This window comes from Propithecus coquereli, unplaced genomic scaffold, assembly GCF_000956105.1.
Source record: "Propithecus coquereli isolate 6110/MARCELLA unplaced genomic scaffold, Pcoq_1.0 Scaffold62, whole genome shotgun sequence".
Classification (NCBI taxonomy): Eukaryota; Metazoa; Chordata; class Mammalia; order Primates; family Indriidae; genus Propithecus; species Propithecus coquereli.
Window position 1 is genome coordinate 1123157 of NW_012152174.1, and position 19193 is coordinate 1142349.

The 19193-nt window shown below is 40.3% G+C and overlaps 1 protein-coding gene across 1 annotated transcript in view; it reads right to left on the reverse strand.

Annotated features, from left to right (window-relative positions):
* The window catches only part of EPB41L4A (erythrocyte membrane protein band 4.1 like 4A), a 311568-nt gene that overhangs the window by 27590 nt on the left and 264785 nt on the right, over positions 1 to 19193 (reverse strand). The window contains exons 13-17 of the mRNA XM_012659525.1: positions 16107 to 16197; positions 13583 to 13666; positions 12505 to 12618; positions 4432 to 4479; positions 3376 to 3453 (exon numbers count right to left, since the gene is read on the reverse strand). Coding sequence (XP_012514979.1) covers positions 3376 to 3453; positions 4432 to 4479; positions 12505 to 12618; positions 13583 to 13666; positions 16107 to 16197 — 415 coding nt within the window. The remainder of the gene's footprint in view (positions 1 to 3375; positions 3454 to 4431; positions 4480 to 12504; positions 12619 to 13582; positions 13667 to 16106; positions 16198 to 19193) is intronic.

The window sequence follows — 19193 nt, forward strand, 5'->3', positions numbered from 1 at the left end:
GAACAACTGAGTAATCCAGAGATTCTCCCCAGTGAATGCTCAAAGGACTACTGATTCTTATCAATAGCACAAGGGATATTTTGCAGATCGCTTTCTTTGAATGTCAAGGATATTTTACTAAGCTCAAGGTATTTTCAGGGAAAGCTGGTTTACGAAAAGTTTCGCTCTGCTAAGTCTAGTTCCTAGGTCCTCCTTCAGCATACACCCCAGAAAAAATGCAGGGCATGGCCCATTAGCTCAAACCTATAGAGAAGCTGGCTGACACTTCCATCTCAGGGACAAGATTCAAACCTCCAACCAGTAAAAATGAATACTATCTAATATTCACACAGGTTATTAACTGTATAGTGCCTTGTGCTAGGTAGGCTCCCAATGTGATGAACTTAATTGCACCAACTGTTTCACAATGGTTTGCAAGAGCAAAGTAAGTAATCACTAAGCAAAGTTTAAGCATTTTAGTTTTTAATCCTACCAGGGAACTGAAACACCATTTAATTTCCCAATACCAACCTATCCTTTACTGTTTAGATCTCAATGAGTATTTCGTAACTTTTCGGAGGTCATATAAACACCCCCTTAAGAATCTGATAAAAGCTACAGACCCTGTAGAAAATTGTGCACTTGAACCCCACACCATTCTTCATACAATTTCGTGGCGTTATGAGACCCCTAAAACTTACCCATGAATGCCTGGTGTAAAAATAACTAAATGTGTAAAATTAGGAAAGGTGGGAGAATGGAAGACCAGACCAAAAGAAAAGTAAAAATGGCTGGACGAGGGGTGGAGGAGAGGACAGGTGAAGAGGAGGCAGTAACTCCAGAACCGAGTATAGGACTGTGTGGCTCTATACCCAACAGCACTCTCACCTCTTAGATTTTCTTCTTTACAGTAACTCGTTCAATAAATTAGATCAGTTGCTATACACCCCACCCCCACTGTCGAGACAAGAAAACTGAGATCTGAATTGGCTGAATGAGTTGCCCAATATCAAATATCAGCACATGGCAAAACCAAGACCCTGACTGAAATCCTCAGATTATTTTGTGACACACCATTGGTTCCTCAGCAGAGACAGAATTCGGAGAAAACAGATGGAAAGAAGGAAGTGCGGGAAAGAAGCCTAGGGGAGAGAAAGAAACTGGGTAGGGGAGATAATGGGCATAGACGGCACGAAGAGGGAGGCAAGAGGACGGAGAGGGGGATGAGGATGTAAGTAGAGAAACTGAGGGAGAAATAAGGACTCTGTCATCTCAGGTGTTATAACTATTACAGAAACTGCAGTTTAAATACTCAGACCTATGCGTCCTGATATGGAACGAGTAGGTTCTGGCAAAATTTAAAAGGCTAATAATGGGATTGCGGGGTTGGCAGTAGCATAGCATAGTGGGCGAGCAGTGCCCGGAGGCAGCGCAATGCTTTTGCACCATCTTTCTCTGCATACTGTCACCTGCTGCACCAGAATTTGCAGAAGTGGGGACCAGAACCCAAATACATATTTCTCCCTCTGTCTACTTTTTGCTATGCTCTTGAGAGCTAGACTCTAGACCTCATCTTCTAAAGACGCAGGCAACTTATGTAACCCTATGGCAGTATTTATCCAGGTAAAATAAACGGCTGTGAAACCCTGTTGGATCCTTCTCATGAAATGTGTCAGAGTGTGTTTTGAAAGCTATTTCTCATTACTAGCCTTACAAAGTGTATTAGCATTTAAATAGTCAGAACCATTGTCATTCTAAAACGCACTTCCAACACAGTATGAAGAAAGCCAATCTAAAAATCTGCCCATGGAGGAGGAGGAGGAAGAAACTCTTAAGGGAGAAAACACCTACAAGGAACACTAAAGCCAGCACAAGCAGATCAGTAATGAGCAATTTAAAGATCTGATGGCAACTTTCACCAGCGTTTCATTTTCAACAGCAAATGTCGCTCTGAGTACTTCTGGCCCCAAAAGATGCTGTTTTTAAATGAGCCACCTTCTGAATAATTGAAAATAGTGCATCGATGAGCATAATTTAGAATACATCAAGTAAAAACAGAAATAGATGTGTTAAGATGCTGGTTTGATCAAGAAGTTTTAAATAGAAAAAAAGATTTTCTTGCTTTGTGTTGTTTGTGTAGAAATATTAAATTTTAGAGCAGGAAGACGGTACCTAAGGGAGAGCTTGTACACTTGGGTTTTTACTGATGAAGAAACTGAAATCATTTCCTTGAGAAAGGTGTCATAACACATTGAGATCCCACATCTATCTAGTGTAATTCTACCCCGTAAGAAAGCTCCACAGAGAGAGCTTTGCTAAGAAAATGGTCCACTCTCACAATGCTGTCTGCACTATTATTACACAGTCTTTAGAGTAGGGGAGGGTGGCCGATTCAATCTGTGCCTAGCACAAGGGCTCCAAGCACTAAAGGACTTTGGAGATTATCTAATCCAACTTCCTCATTTTACAGAAGAGACAAAGATGACCCAAAATAGTAAAGCAACCAGGCCAGGGTTCCACGTTAGGTGAAAAGAGGTTTCTCAACAACGGCACCACTGACACGTTTTTGTACTTGATACTTCTTTGTTGTCAGGAGCTGTCCCATGGGTTGTAGGATATTTGACAGTATCCCTGGCTTATTGTAATCCCGCAACCCACCCAATCACAACAATAAAAGAATGTCCCCGGACGTTGCCAAACGTTTCAGGGAGGGGATGGGGATGACAAAATTTCCCCAGTTGAGAACCACTGAATTAGAAACTGGCAACCAAATCTAACTCCCTACCTGGTACTCTTTTCATTAATCACATGTATTTGTTCTTTTCAGATAAATATTCTGGAACTAGGGAGAACTGATTAATACATTAAGCCCCCAATAATACTGATTACATGTTATTAACAAAGTTTTTAATAAGCTCTTAAAAATGTGCCTTACAGATATTAACTGACTGCATTTACTCACCTGTGGGTGCCTGGCATGAATGTAAACACAAATTAGCATGTATACATACATGAGCCTGAAACTGTGCAATCTATGGAACGAGTCTCTCATTTTGGGTTGCATAAAATAACAGTAATACTACGTTAAAAGTTCAGGGCAGACATCTCTCTACAAATGGTAAACTTTCTTACCAGCCTTAGAAAAATTCACTACAGATTGTAGCTAAATATGGAATTATCTTTTTTTTTAAACACGAAGAAACCTCACTGTCAAACTGTTTAATCATCTTATTGTAAAGATAAGAAACTGAACTAAGTGCTTCAAAATAGCATCAGATTCCTTCTTCAACACAGATGAGAAAACCAGGCTTACCAATATACAGGATACACAGCTTCTACCGCCAATGACAGCCTCTGATTTCAGAATGCCAGTTAATTATGATATTCAGATATTACCTGTTCCTCTTTTTCCGGTGTTCTCTGTTAGAATTTTCTGATTCGCTACCACTGCTTGTGTTACAGCGCGAACGCGACCTGAAGACAAAATGATAAGACAAAAGAGAAAAAAAAAATGTTTATGACAAAAAATTTCAGAAAGGTTCAAATTGGTTCTTTGGAATTAATTTTGCAATAAAATTACTTATCTAAACATAAAGAGCTGTACTATACCTCGCCCATTCAGTGTTTCTGAACAAAGACATCTGAATGAGTCTACAGCTCAGGAAAATAGTAACACAGGGGAAATATGAAAGCAGATGAAGGCAAACGTCACCATGTTCCCAAAAAGGACCACAAAATCAATTACTTTCAACAGAACTCTGACGTGGCAAAGCTATAAGCACCCATGGTGGACTAAATATGGATGCAGAGTCTTGTCACACACCCTACCCCATTGAGAGTTTATTTCCCTAGCCCTTGAATTTACACTGGTCCTGTGACTTATTTTACCAAACGAATGAGGTGGAAGTGATACTCTGCCAGTTCCAACACTACCCCTTATTGGACTGCTAGCTTCTGCTTCCTCCCAACCAACATCTAAAGAAGCCTAGTCTAGCCACGTGGAGAGACCATGTAGCGAGGTCCCAGGCCTCCAGCCATTCTGCCAAATGCCAACATGAGAAAGGCCCCTGGATAACACAGCCTGAGCTGCCAACTAACCACAGCCTCATGAGACCCTGAGCAAGACTAGCTAAAAACCTTCCTGCTCAATTGACAGTTATACAAGATAAACGTGGCTGCTGTTGCTTCAAGCCATCAAGTTTGGGAGTGGGTTATAATATGGCAATAGGTAACTGAGACGGCTCCTCTGAGACACGAAGGAGCAGAAAAAAGAGAAATGTCTAAGGATGCAACAGAATGGAAGACTGAGAATCAGCTGAAGCCAAAATTGATTTCTGAAAGAAAAAAAAAATCCGCCCACTCTTGTCTCAACTCTGAGCACTCTGAGTATTGCTAATCTGCTAAACCTTCCTCCTCCTCTCTGACTCTCTTTCCAATTTTGTTGTTTTTTACCTCCTCCTTTGCTTTAGATCTGAGTCTTCACCACTGTTATGGGCTTTCCTATGAAAAACAAATAAATGAAGACATTAAAGAAAACAGAAAATTATCAACAGGCCAAGGAAAGCACACCAAAATGAGTGTCACTTCAGTTAATGCGTATCTGTTTTATATTTGTCCATTCATCGCACATTTAAGTCACACATATATGCCCAACCCTACGACAGGTCCCAGAAATATAACGTACCACCACCAGCCTCAGTCTAGTGGGGGCTGCAGTCTGAATTCCATTCACCCGGTGATGGGGTTAGTCTGTAGCTGCAGGTCTGCGATCCGCCAAGCCAATCTCTGCCATAATCTGACATCAGCTCTCACTCGGATACCCTTTCCAATACCCTGGCCCCGAAGTTCCTTTCTCTCTTTTCCAATAACCTCTTCCACTGCAGCTCAGCAGTCTACATCATGGTCACACTTTGGACTTTATCATCTGTAACCACCTCCAAACACTTCCTGTTTACCTGTTTACCACTTCCTGTTTACCTCCAAACAGCTTCAAAGGGGCATCCTGGTTAAAAGTGTAGGCTCTGGAGCCAGAAAACCTGAATGTGAATCTAATCTCCTCTCCTTCACTGATGATGTGTGTGATTTAAACAATTTACTTCTCCATTCAATGCTTCAGTTTTAACAGAACCTCCTTTAAAGGATAAAATAAATATACTTAAAACACATAGAGTAGGACCTGAGCCACTGTTAGCACTCAATAAAGTAAGCTGCTATTGTTATTGCTTATTCAACTATTTCCATTCTTCCCTTCCTTTGACCCCAGTAGGACTGTCTCCTGACCTTGCTACTTTCCACCAGCTCCTCACCTCTCTTCGCTGTCCCCTTTACTCAGCTTAGATTTTCTAGCCCATCATTTCAATAACACACATACCAGTACACAATGCCTCCCCCAACTCCGTTTTCCATTCCATCTTTTTAGCAAAACCGCATGCATGGGTGAACCCAACCAGGCAGGTTCTCCGGACCAGCCCTCAACAGCTGGCTGAGCAGTGTTGGGAGGAGTCACATAAAAGAGGCATATTAATTACACTACAAATCCACATTCGCGAACCTCAAGTGAGGCCACAACACGGTCAGCAATCCTACCACCTTTCTCTGACCTAAGCACAAAGTGGTTTCAAACTCTTCACCCTGCACCTCTCTGACCCATGGCACCTCTGTTTCAGCATGACTTTGTTTTCTCCTTCCAAAGGAAAAAGTAGCCATCAGATGGAACTCTTTCATCTTCCTGCTACCAAAAATAAAAACTTACCAGCATCTCCCTCTCTGTTATCTATGGATCTATCCTTACGACTAAGGTCAGTCCCTCCACCTGTGCTATATGGGGTCCCATCACTTCAAATCTTCTCAATGACTTTCACTAACTACCCTTCCACCCCTCACATATATTCAACTTGCCCTTCCGGAAAATGGTTTTTACAAGCTATTAACGTTTTCAAGCCTCTCCCACTTAGACAAAAACAGACCTACTCTGACTCCACCTCCCTACTCAACTTCTGCCCAGCCGTCCCTCTTCTCCTTCAAAGCCAAACTTCTTGAGAGAGGCGTCTGCGCCCATGCTCCACTCCCTAAGCATCTATCACCTAGTGCCTTCCCACTCTGATGGGGCTGGGTGTGGCTCTTTAACGCCACCGCTAGGCCTCACGTTCTCCCACTTCCCACAACATACACACATCAAGGAATGTGGTCCCTATCCCTCTATCAAATTGTTAAGGAATTATTTAGCATAAACACAATTATGTAAATATTGTTCACAGATGATCTAAATAGTGATCTAGGAATACAATTCCATTCTTTTATAGGTTTTAAATTTTCTGAGAGAGGATGATTGCTTAGTTTTCTACATACATATGTCGCTTGCTTAGTATTCTTTTCCTTATCACAAATTCTTCATGTAAACTCTGAGAGAACTGCAAAACCCCTCCTGCTATGGATGGATACTCAGGTAACCTGCAAGTTCCACTTACATCCCTCCTGCGCCCTCTGCCCTCCTGCTCATGTCCAGACCTCCCGCTCTCCAGCGCTTCTGCACAGATGTCCTTTTGATTAACTCTCTTCACCATGACCCGGGGAATTCCTCTTGCTTCTTTGTATGATGAATTCCGTATTTCCAGGTCTGATGGCTACTTGTCTTGGTAGAATGTGTTTTTCAGTTGCTAACAGAGAAAATGCACATGGCAGGCACACTTCTTTGAGGCCTAAAATGTTTCTATTCTACATATACAAGTATAGTTTATCTGGGCATAGAATTTTAAATTGAAAATAACCTTCCAGAATTTTGAAGGCAATGCTTCCTTGCCTTCTGATATTGCTGTTAAACAGCTCAATGTCATTCTGGTTAGTCAGCATTTGTAACGGATACTGTCTCATATGCCCTCCCCACTCCAAGTCTTTAGAATTCTCTCTTAATCTATAATGTTTTGAAATTTAATAATAATGAATTTTGGTATGGATTTAATTTTAGTTTTTTAATCTATTATGTCAAATGCTTAGTGGATTCTTCTCTATCTTGTATTTTTTTTTTTTAAGAGATGGAGTCTTGCTCTGTCACCCAGGCTACAGTGTGGGGTGCAGTGGTGTGATCATAGCTCACTGTACCCTCAAACTCCTGGGCTCAAGGGATCTTCTTGCCTCAGTTTCCCGAGTGGCTGGGATTACAGGCACCTACCACCACACCTGGCTGATTTTAATTTCTTTTATAGAGATGAGGTCTCACTATGTTGTCCAGGCTTATCTCAAATTCCTAGCCTCAAACAATCCTCCCACCTCAGCCTCCCAAAGTGTTAGGATTACAGGCATGAGCCATTGTTCCTGGTGTGTACTATTTCTTTAATAGTTCCATCTCCTACATTTTCTCTGTTCCTTTTTCTTAGAAATATCATTAGTTGAACATTTGATATCTAGGTTTGATAATTTTATTATTCTTATTTCCATATATTTGTTTTATTTTGGATTTTTTGGTTCTATTTTGGAGATTTCCTTAACTTTACCTTTTAAACCTTCTATTGATTATTTTAAATTCTGCCACACTAATTTAAAGTCTAAGAACTCATATTCATTGGTTCTTAACCTTTTATGGCAATTCATTGATATGTTTTTCATTTTATAAAGATAATAATTACAGTTGTAGAAATTTTTCTTTCTTATATTGTCTGTTTCCTGTCAGTTCCCCTAACTCAACTCATAACCATCTGTTTCAGTTTCTGTCTTTTCAGATAGAAGCTATCCTCAAATGCAGGTGATCATGGCTCTCTCTTCCTATTCAAGCATTAGATGCTGAAAAGACTGGAGCCCTCTGGATGGTGAAGAGCAAGGTAAGTGACAGCTCTATTGTAATATGGGGCAGTTTCAACCATTTCATTGGAGGATCCTTTGAAAGTGAGTATCATAGGTCTTTTCTCTTGTACCTGTCCATTTCTTAGAATGAGATCCTCTAATCTCATGCCTGGGAGATATAAACCTGGCCTCTAGTATTCTGGGAATGAAGAAAGAAGGGAGAAATTTGGTAAGCAGATTTTTGCTCTTCTGATTTTTCCTATGGCCACAATTCTCTGTCTCCTTTCCCGGCTAATCCTCTTCAATAAAGCCATCGAATGCTGGAGTTTCTCATAGCTCTATCACTGACTTTGTCTTTGCATTCTATCTATACCTGCAGTCCCCAGCCCCCGGGCTGCAGACCGGTACTGGTCTGGGGCCTGTTAGGAACCAGGCCACGCAGCACGAGATGAGCTGCGGGAGAGCGAGCGAAGCGTCATCTGTATTTACAGCTGCTCCCCATCACTTGCTATTCCCCGCTCCCCACCCTGTGGAAACACCATCTTCCATGAAACCGGTCCCTGGTGCCAAAAAGGTTGGGAACCGCTGACTACCTAGACAGCTTCATCATTATTACATATTTCAGTTAATATATTTAAGAAATTTATAATTCAGTCCAGACAGCTAATCTAGATGCTGACTTATATCCAACAACCCACGCGAATCCTGCACTTGGACATCTCAGAAGTACCATAAATTTGACATATCAGAAACGAAACTCACACAGTTGTCCCTGTCAAGCCTGTAATGTCCTGGTGATTCTGTTCCTGTGCATGGCACCTGAACTCATAAAATCGCACAAGCCTGGCTTTCATTCCTGACACCTGTCTCTCCTCCGCCCATCACACTGATCCTGCCAGTCGTACTGAGCTTACCTCCTACTGGCTCTGGAAACCGGCCACCACCTTACATCACTGCCTTGGTCCAAGCTCCCATTCTCTACCACTAGGACTCATGCAGTAGCCTGAGGCCTCGTGTCTCCATTTCCACTACTACCCTCTTCCACCATTTCTCCAAGGACAGTAAAAGTCAGCCTCATAGACACAAATGCGGTCATGTTGTTACACTCCCTTGTATTGATAAAAGCTACTGGTCTAAGGACCAAAATCCTCAACAAAGCCAAGGTCTGGTCCTGTCTTTCTCTCCAGGCTTATTTCTAACACATTTATGTTCATTCTCAGAGCCTGAATAGCATTGGCCTTTTTTCCTTTTCATGAATGTTCCCTGCACCCTTCTATCCCAAGGCTTTTGTACTCTACCTGGAATGATTTTTCCTTTCTTTTTGCTCACTTTTAGCTCAGATCCCAGGTCAAATGTCCAACCCTCAGGGAACCCTTCCCTGTTCTCCTTGACTCAGCACTTAGCAAACCTCCCCTGATAGTGCTAGTTACACAGTCGTTTAGTTCGTAAAACTTTATCAAGCAGTTACACTTATGACATGTGTTCTCTCCTGTACACAAGCTGGATTTCAATAAAAAGTTTTTTTTAATTCCCCTAAGTACCACATAACTCACCTTCATATAACATATCCGAGTCATAATTGTATTTATGTCATTCATATATTTCTCTCCTAATGGTCTGTAAGCACCTAAAGGACAGGGACTTTGTCTAGTGTTCTTTAGCATATTGCCTCGTATACAACAGGCACTCAAATAAACATTTTTGAGTATAAAGATGGAAGCTGAGAAATGAAAATGTATTGAACCACCGGAAAATATGCTGGCTTTCTTCTTCTAGAATAGGAATGTTTAAATGAGCAGGCTTCAGAGTCTCCATAAACCTTGAAAATTATATGAAAATGTTTATGTGTATTTAAATATGTACTTTTTCTCCCTAGGGAATGAATCCAACATTTTGTCAGATTCTCGGAGTGTACTGTCACCCCAAAAAGTTAAGGACCACGGTTCTAGACTCAGTCAGAATTTGACAGCTGTATCCATCTCATGACAAACAACTGACAAAATAGGAAATTTTGGTATCTATTGCAAAACATATTATGCTGGCATCCAAAGCAAAATAGAATTTCCTATTATTAAATTTAAGTCCTTGAGATGTTTCCATGCCGAAGACAAAGCTCAGTTTTAAATGTCAGAGTGAATCCAGCAATGCAGGGATCTGTGCCTAGGGGCAAGGTAAATGTGTGTGAAGACAAAATAAGAATGACAAGGACAGGGACATTTATAGGGCATTTATAGTGGAAAGCAACAGAGAAGAATGTGCTTTTAGCTCTTCTACGCCAACATGCAATAATGGCTGGTCACCTCAAAACACAAATGCCCAGCAAGAGACCTTTAAGTGACACACAGCAGCAGACAGAAGGCTCTATGGCTGCTCAGGCGAAAAGATCCTCTTCCTGTAAGTTAAAATCGTCTTTCCTCTGGACTATGCCAATAAAAGGATCCTGTATCCACTCTTCACAATTACTTCTGTGTTTCCCGGAAGCCAGCAGAAAATGTACCTTGGCATAGAAGTCTGAATTTGTAAATGTATATGCTCCAAACCATTTTAAGCAATTAGTTTGGATAAAAACAATGTTAATTTTGGCATATTTTAGCAAAACTTGGTAAGTTCATTTTCAAATGTATTAAAATAAAAATGACAATCTGCTCAACACATGCAATTATCTTATTAATATTTAGGGAGTGCTGACAAACTACACTAATTAAGGATGAAAAACTATAAAAATCTAACAATAGTAATACATGCCAGGTTCTTATTATATCTAGACATTCCCACCACCCACATCCCCTCAATACACATACATACACAAATGCACTAAAACCAAAGCAATACCACTAAAAAAATACTTTTAAGTACTCTCCAAGTTGAACCAACCCTGGGTGGTCCTAAGGAGAAAGTTCAGTAAAGGCTGAGGTAGACCCTTGATTAAAGAAGGGTTCACTATCTCCACTTTTTTCTGAGGCATAGACCTGGATTCAAATCCTAGATGTGCCACAGAGGACAAGATGTGATCGCCCCGAGCCTCAGTTTCTCCTCTGTAGAAGAGTGATGATGATGTTGGGCCAGGTATTTTTCACTGGTACTCAGCCCCTAGCAACTCATCTACAATCTCTCCTCTACCATTAAGAATGGAAGACTAAAAATTGTATTTTCCTGGACTCCCTTGCCAGCTGGGTTCCAGTTAGAGAGCACTCCAGTAAGATTTCAAGGCAGGAAAAAAGGGCAAGTGATTTTGTTTCTGTTAGCACCTGTGGCATCAATGTCAATACTCATGAGAAGTGGGTGTTCCATGGCTTTAGCCATAGTGTTGGTACCTCCAGTGGTGGCAGCAAGAGTGATCCCTGATTAGCATGTGCAATGGTGCCAACAGCAACATCAGCAGCAAACAAGGCTCAGGAGTGCCATCTCAAAGGTAGAAGCAGCTTCTGGTCTCTGGGTAATACCCCCTTCTCTCCTTGTGTTCCTCCAGGAGCAGTAACAGAGGCCAGATCTCTGGGTTATACCACTCTCTGCCTTTTGTGCCTTCCATCCCACTCATACTTTGCACCAATTCCCTGCTTAATGCCTCTCTGCTAAAAATGCCTCATGACCGAACAGTGCAAATGCCAATTCCCATGTGGTTATTATCAGGATCAAATGAGATATTATATAGCAAGCATTTTGCTTAGTACTTGGAACATGGTCAAGACCAAACGCCAACCATTACTCCATTATTCTATCTAATCCCTCTTGGTCCTGATCTAGCCTCCTTTCTCAATCCTATCAGGTGAAGGTGATGTAGACCTCTCTCTCCTTAGCCATCAAAGGATTTCAGTGAAACTGGACGTGGTTTGAGAAAGCTGGGGGACAAGACTCTGGGAAACTGGCAGAAGCAGAAGGGATCAAACGAGGAAGGACCAGCAAGTGAGTATGAACAACCATATAGGAGAGAGAAAGGCTCTGCTTCCAAATCCACAGTGTGTATAAAAAGAGTATCAATGGTTATGTGACATCATGACCTGAACTTCTTCAAATTATAAAAGTCATTTATATGGTACCAATTATGTGGATGCCCACAGTAAAACACAGTCCCTATCATATAGGAGTGAAACGAATTTCACTGCTAAGTCATTTCTAGGTCTTCCTCTCTGTACCTGTCTCATTGCCCAGACTGTTCTGTAGAGTCCAAAACTTCTGGATAAGGTCTTATTTTAACAAAATTTAGCCACACATACACAAATATAATCCCCACAAACATTCTCACCTGTTAGTTGAAATGCAACAGGATTGATTTTCTCCATGCTTTGAAAGGGGTATTACTTGGACTTATGAACAGTACTAGTCTGGAGGACACAGCACTCAGATTCAACTGAGAAGGCTTATCTTTAAACGTGCTTTTGTCTTCCCAGGAAGAAACATCTCATACCTTTTATATATTAATATATGTTAATTATACTGTGTATTATATATACTATATAATATACATGTTTATATATACATCATGTACACATTTTTTAACTTAGTCTTAATTAAAATACAGAAAGCAAGTTCCCATCAATACTTCATGAAATTGTTCTCCAAAATGCTGGCTATTTAAGATAAATGCTTATTTTATTCCAAAAAGAATAAGCTTCCAGTTATCTTGGGAAGAAAAATAATAATGACATTATGAGAATTATCTGTTATATAAAACATGCCTAGGACCCAAACTTTCCATTGAAAGCTAAAAAAAAAAAAAGGGGGGGGGAGGGCAGGTTCTGTTCAGCTCACCTTCTCCTCATTGGCTGTACAGAGTCATTGTCACTTCCACAGGAGGGGTTTCGGCGACGCGTATAGGGGAACTTTGGTGACTTGGTGCGGTCATTGGGAGAGTTGTAGAGTCCGCTGCAGTGAAAGAGGAACAGTCAACCAGAGCCCACAGAGGGCTGGAGGAGCAGACACCCCAACCCAGATCTAGGGGCACATGCAGCACAGGCACCTGGTTCTCTTCACTGACAACATTTATTGAAAGAAAAGAGAGGTAAGATCTGATAAAATCAAACAATAAAAGTCATTATGTTGCAGGAATGGATTTGTCTCACTGGCCTTCAATAGTAAGAAATGAATACACACGATGATAATAACCACAATTCACAATTATAATGAACCTACCACTTGCTAAGCACTGACTGAGCTAAAGGCTTTATATTCACCATCTCAGTTAATTCTCATATCAACCTTCAGCATTAAGGTACAATTATGACAGTCATTTAACAGAAAAAATGGAAATACAGAATACTTAATAAAGTGGCCCAAGTAAAGGGTCTAGAAAGTGGCAGAGCTAGAATTTGAACCCCTAGGTAGTGATATTTGGAACCACAACAATACTAGTAAGTTGTAATGCAGGTCTGTCACTGGTTTAGTAGTTGTAAACAGAAAGAAGCTAAAGATAGCCATAGTTTTAGGAATAAAGGTCTTCTACCATCACTATTCATCAGCTGTCATTTTCACCTAAAGTTTTTACGAGAACTGTGAAACGGGGGAATTATCATTAATAAGTCATTTAGAGTTTTCAGTTATATTATCTCACTCTAACCTATTATAATGACCTTTCAGGTAATTTCTTAACATTCATTAGATTTCCCTTTTGTTTTTCCAGGAAAAAGTTTCACATTAAGGAACAGAGACTGCTGATTTCCATTCATGAAATTTCCCACCCCGCCCAGTCACGCTGATTTAGAACCCTGACTGCCACGTCCACTGCTAGCTGTGACCAGCCACACGGCAGCAGGATTCCTTTATTCAGTGAGCTGCAACTGCCAACCCCTCTCCTCCTGTTCTCCTTTATACAAACAATGATCCCCTTTACCTCCGGGGGCCATTTTCTTCCCACGGTACATGAGACTTGCTTCTTTGGGTATCAGGGCTGTTTTCATTCTTTGCTTTCTTAAAGCTTTAATTAAAAAAAAAAAAGTATGGAAAATAAATCAACTAGAAAATGAAAGTAAACTCACATACTTATTTCTCAAAGAAAACTACTTAACAAATCTTAAAATGTGTTTATTTGCTTATTTACACCTGTGACTCCAAAAAGAACATGAGGTGGCCGCCTAGAAAATATGTCTCCAACAAGCACCTTTGGGTCCTTCCCCCTTCTTTCTTTCTAGTTTTATTGCTTTAAGGCAACAGAAGCCAGTTTCATCAACTGTTAAGAAACGTCAAAGAGGGTCCACCTGTAGGATACGAAGCAAGGGCAGCCATTGAGCCAAGAAAAGCAGCGAGCTGAGAAGGAAGCCCGGCTCACGAGGCTGGCTCCCTCTCTGGCCCGGCTCTGAATCCGTGCAGGTCAGTCAGCTCTTCCCAAACTGACCTTCCCCCGGCTTCCGCCACATCTCGGCTTCAGCCTTCCAAATCGGAAAGACTTTCAAATGCTATTTCCTGACCTAGTATCATCTTTCTGCCCTAAGAAGGTAAATACAACTGAGTTGTTATTCAATCCCAACAAATTGTTTTAGAAACACATGGGGAGACACAGAGGAAGGGACTCATCAGAAGCCTTCAGTCCACAGTGGGGGAGGGATGTGTCACCTCTCACTTCCTGGGGAGTCTTAGCCTCAGATAAAGATAGAACAGTTAGTGCCCAATCCACTTTAAACCCTGGCTTTCTAAGGAATCCTCTATATAATTGTTTTAGAATACGATCATAGCAGAATTCTGTTATAAACAGCCAACAAAGAGGAGAGAGGAAAAATGACAAGGTCAAAAAAAGAAAATAAATTTGCACCCCAGCATACTATATCCATGTAGGAATTAATATAAACCTATAAAATTATATATCTGACAAAGGCATGTCACTTATAGTACTAGTATAGTAAGCAGGTTTTATATATGAAAAATGTATTATTTTTATAAAGGTTAAAAATTTCTGAAGATCCAACTCCCAAGGAAAAAGCTTACCTTTTGAAATTAGGAAAAATAATAAATATGGCAGATATCTAATACGACAGTAGAAAGTATATGTGTTTAATAAATCAGAAAGCAGCAGCAAGAAGAGAAAGGGAAGACTGAGAAAAGAAATAGGGAGATGAAAGAGGAACTGAGAGAGAAGACAAAAGTTAAAAAATAATGAAACCCTGGGTGGCGGGTTAACTGCATTAGCTCCCTAAGCTGTCTCTCTTCTGAAGCTTGAGTAGGAAAATTTGGCAGCCTGCAGGTAACAGTATCATCGGCAGGAATGTGGCTGCAAAAGCAGTGAAACTCTTCATGAACATTCTAGTAATAAAAAGGGCTTGGGATCTGAATTTCATGTAAGATTACTGCTCTTACGTTGGATATACCTCAAGCATACCCTGTACATAGAGATGCAGCTGACTTTATTTATTCACAGCTATGAGGCCAACTAGGAGAAAACACAGTAAACTAAAGTGTATGCAAAGGTAAAGAACTTCTCATTCCAAAAGGATAATCTGTAAATGTTTCTGAACTAAACAAATACAGGCAAAACCCTGGGTAAAATATTGCAACTCTAAGAATCTTCAGATCTTAAAATTATCTTGCTGAGAAACTATCAACGACATTCCTCAAAGTATCCACAGTCCAGCTGAATGAAGACACCATTATTTACTACTAGAAGATTGAGTTGATGATCTAAGAAGTCTTTGCAGGTCACGTATCTGACTGCTTGGACATCGTAATGTATGGGGGCCACCTCTACGGAGAAAGCGAGCTTATGAAAGCTGCTCATTGTACGCCTGTGCCATTCCATGGACATAATTGGAGATAGGAAAAAATGACTCTGCAACAGTGTCTTAACAGAGAACAAGGCCGAGCTTTCAGGGAAACAATCCATGTAACATATTAAAAGAAGGTTTATCCACTGGGGAATGCCACTGGGGATACTGACGCAGAGGACCATGACAAGTCTTCATACATATGCAATCCTGGCTTCTGAGGCTCCAACGCCTCTCAATGCTATAAACCCTCTTTCCAGGGCCACGGTTCAGTGCACCACTGTAATGAACACAGTACATTAAACGTGAATGTCATCTACTTTAGTTCACAAGTCCCTCTGAGTTAGTCCATTATATCATGCCCTTTTAAGAATCACATGGAATTTTCACTTTGCTGCTGAGAATGCAGACCACAGACGACCTCTGGGAGTTCACCTTGCTGTAACAAAAAGGGCGTTTTCTTCAAAGGACAGAGGCAGGTCCTGATGTTTTATATTTCACTGCCATTTTAAAGTATTAATATTCTTTTGGCCCAGAGATTATTTACTGGAACCCATGGATCAAAAACATCATCAAAGTGAAAAGATTTTTAACCTTGTCAACAGGAAAAATCATTCTTATGACAGCATCTAGTCATATATTTCTTCAGGTAACTGCACTGACCTTTTTACTGGTGAAGGTGCAATAATTTTGGTTGTTCCTTCATTTTCTCCATTTTCCATGTTTGCAGTTATCCTGTTTATGCTGTTTGATCCTAGTAGCAAAGAGCGGGGAAGGAAAGACAGAAAGGAGAAAGGAGACAGCATAAGGAAAACACAAAGCAGAAGACTTATTTTAAAATGCAATTTTAGGGATATCATGGCATATTTTAACGATAAACTGTAACCCCAAATAATGAATCATCCAATATATCCCAGGTACTATTTTCTGACATGTACTAAACCCTCAACATAACAATGTCCCAGTGGTCTAGGCTATGACCTTTTCAGACTCTGCGAGTTAATTAAGTCCCACATCACAGACATTTTTTAGACTCTTAAAATAGGATTCTAAGATATTTAGTATCATACCTTGGAATACAAAACATAATAATCAGTTCTCAATAACTGTGTTGTGAAGAAGTTTCTCAGCATGTCATGACAGCCCCTTTTTAAAATCAAACCAAAAAATATATATTCCAAACCTAACTCATAATGCAAATGTCAAAAAAGAATAATACTGATGTGATCTGTATCACTCCTATACAAAAAGTTTTCAAACACGTTTCTTATGCAAACATTTCCATAAAATCTGAAACTGAATTTTTAAAAGCTGTTATTCCACAGATTTGCATACATGCTAGATGGACCAGCAGAGGGAGCCCACGGCAGACACAATGCTGGAAGTCATGATCAAGATAAGTGAAGCGCCCAGGCCCCTCCAGGAGGTCTGGATTCCATTCTCAGGCCAGGGGCTGCTGATAAGCCTGCAAGAGTGAGATGCCTGGGCTCAGGTAACAGGGTCCACTCTTCTCTCCTCCAGCAGCACACACCTCACTCTGGGAGGCAGTTTTGATGAGCAGGAGAAATCAGTCAGCCCAGATGCCCACAGCCTGGTTGAATTAAGTCTACATGCTATGCAGGAGTGTCTTCCTCAGAGCTGCTCTTGCAGGGGTATGTCCTTAGTTAGAGTCATTGACTCCAAAGCATAATCACCACTAACTGCTGAGAGTTTGAGTCAAGTAGATGAGTGTATAATACTAATAAGTGCTAATATTTATTGAGTACTTACTATGTGTCAGGTGCTGTTCCAAGCACTTCACATCTATTTATTTAGGTAATCTTCAAAATAATCCCATAATAGATAATAATATTACCCCATTTTTAAAGATTTAAAAAAATGGGCTTTCCCAAGGTCCCACAGCTGAGTGGAGGGGCAAGCTTTGAAACCATCAGCCTGGCTCCAAAGATGTAGCTCTAAATCACACAATACTTCCATCTGTGGCCTACTACAAACAGTTCAAAAGTCAGTCTAAATTAAAGATCAATGGGGAGAGACAGATTCTTTAGAAGAGCGGACCCCAAACTTTTTGGTACCAGGGACTGGTTTCATGGAAGACAATTTTTCCACAAATTGGGGGTGGGTGTATGGTTTCCAGATGATTCAAGCACATTACATTTATTGTGCAGTCAAACCTCTCTGCCAGTGATAATCTGCATTTGCAGCTGCTCCCCAGGGCTAGTATCACTGCCTCAGCTCCACCTCAGATTTCAGGCATTAGATTCTCATAAGGAGCTGCAACCTAGATCCCTGTTTGGCTACCCGTCAGGACAGGCAAACATTAATAAACACACTTTGGAGAAAACAGAGTGGTTTCAAATAAGAGTTTCAAAAACCATTGCTCTAAAGAATTTGACATGGATTCAATATCTGAATTTTGTTCCTATTTTGGAATCCTGAAATGGAAAGGTAAGCCAGAAGCTGTATGTGAAACTAAAGGTAAGCTCATGTTGGAGCCACTACCAATAATTGAACAACACCCTTAATCCAAGCGTGAGAAAACAGTAACGTTGGGGTAGACTTCACCAGCTGTGATTAACAGGACACGACCAATTTCCTTGAACAACTCCATGGGCTACCAAACATCGGCAGTGGCCAGTCACCATCTAAGTCACTTTTGCCATAACCACATAACCAAAAATCACAAGGGCAAAATCTCAAAACTGTAGGCACAGATTTCGGATGAAGCTGCTTCTTGCATTATGGAACTCTAGGTGGTATGGCCCTGGGGCAGTGGCAGGAGGGACTAACTCATTTGTGCCCACAGACAGTAGGTGTGCCCTAACATTAACATTTTTAATTGTTCCTAATAAACTTTATTTAAATGTAGTATCGTTCTCAGCAGGCATTACTAATTTATAATATAAATGAAAGGGACTTTCATGTACCAGGGCTGTTCTCCCTGGCTGGGGGAAAAAGAGCTGAGTAAAGGTGATCATCATGTTAACCAAAGCCCTGGGTAATATAGGTTAAGAATAAACCTAGGTTTGCTCCAATCCTCATCTCTTTAGACTGACTAGTCTTTTCTTAGTTTTACAACCACTAATTTTGCAGAAAGCGAGGTTGCTTAATTCCTTTTGCCTAGTTTCCATCTAAATCTTCCAAAAATTAATAGGTAGACAAACTGAAGAATATTTTAAAGTAGAAAAATTATCAACTATGTTTATGTATTTTCTTAAAGAAAGCAATATTTGGTTATTCACAATATCCAAATCATAATTTTTAAGATAAAACTCTAGTTGGATGGTTTTCCAAAAGAATTTAAGGAAAAAAATCATGTGAGTGCTCTCTCTCTCAAACACTCACAACCAGTATAGCCAGATTTCTTCAAAATAAATTGTTCGACTGCCAGGATTAATTTACTAATAGTCATATAACTCTCATATATGCAAGGTAAATGAGATAAGGTATAGTCAGTAATACAATAGAAATCATGGCTATTTTATATTCAAAATGGAGAACTGCTGTTCACTGTCTATATTATAGTCTGTTGAAATGTTTTGAATCTCTCTTTATATGGACTCCTCTACTTTATAATTAATGCGAGCTTGGACGAGCCTGGGTTTTAAAAGTTTTATTAGGAAAACAAAACTACCTGGGAAAAAAACACTTAAAAGCATTAACTTTCTAGGAGCATTTCTGAAATATCCATTCATGTAATATTCATATGCTAACATTCATGATAGCCCCTTTTTAAAATCAAACCAAAAA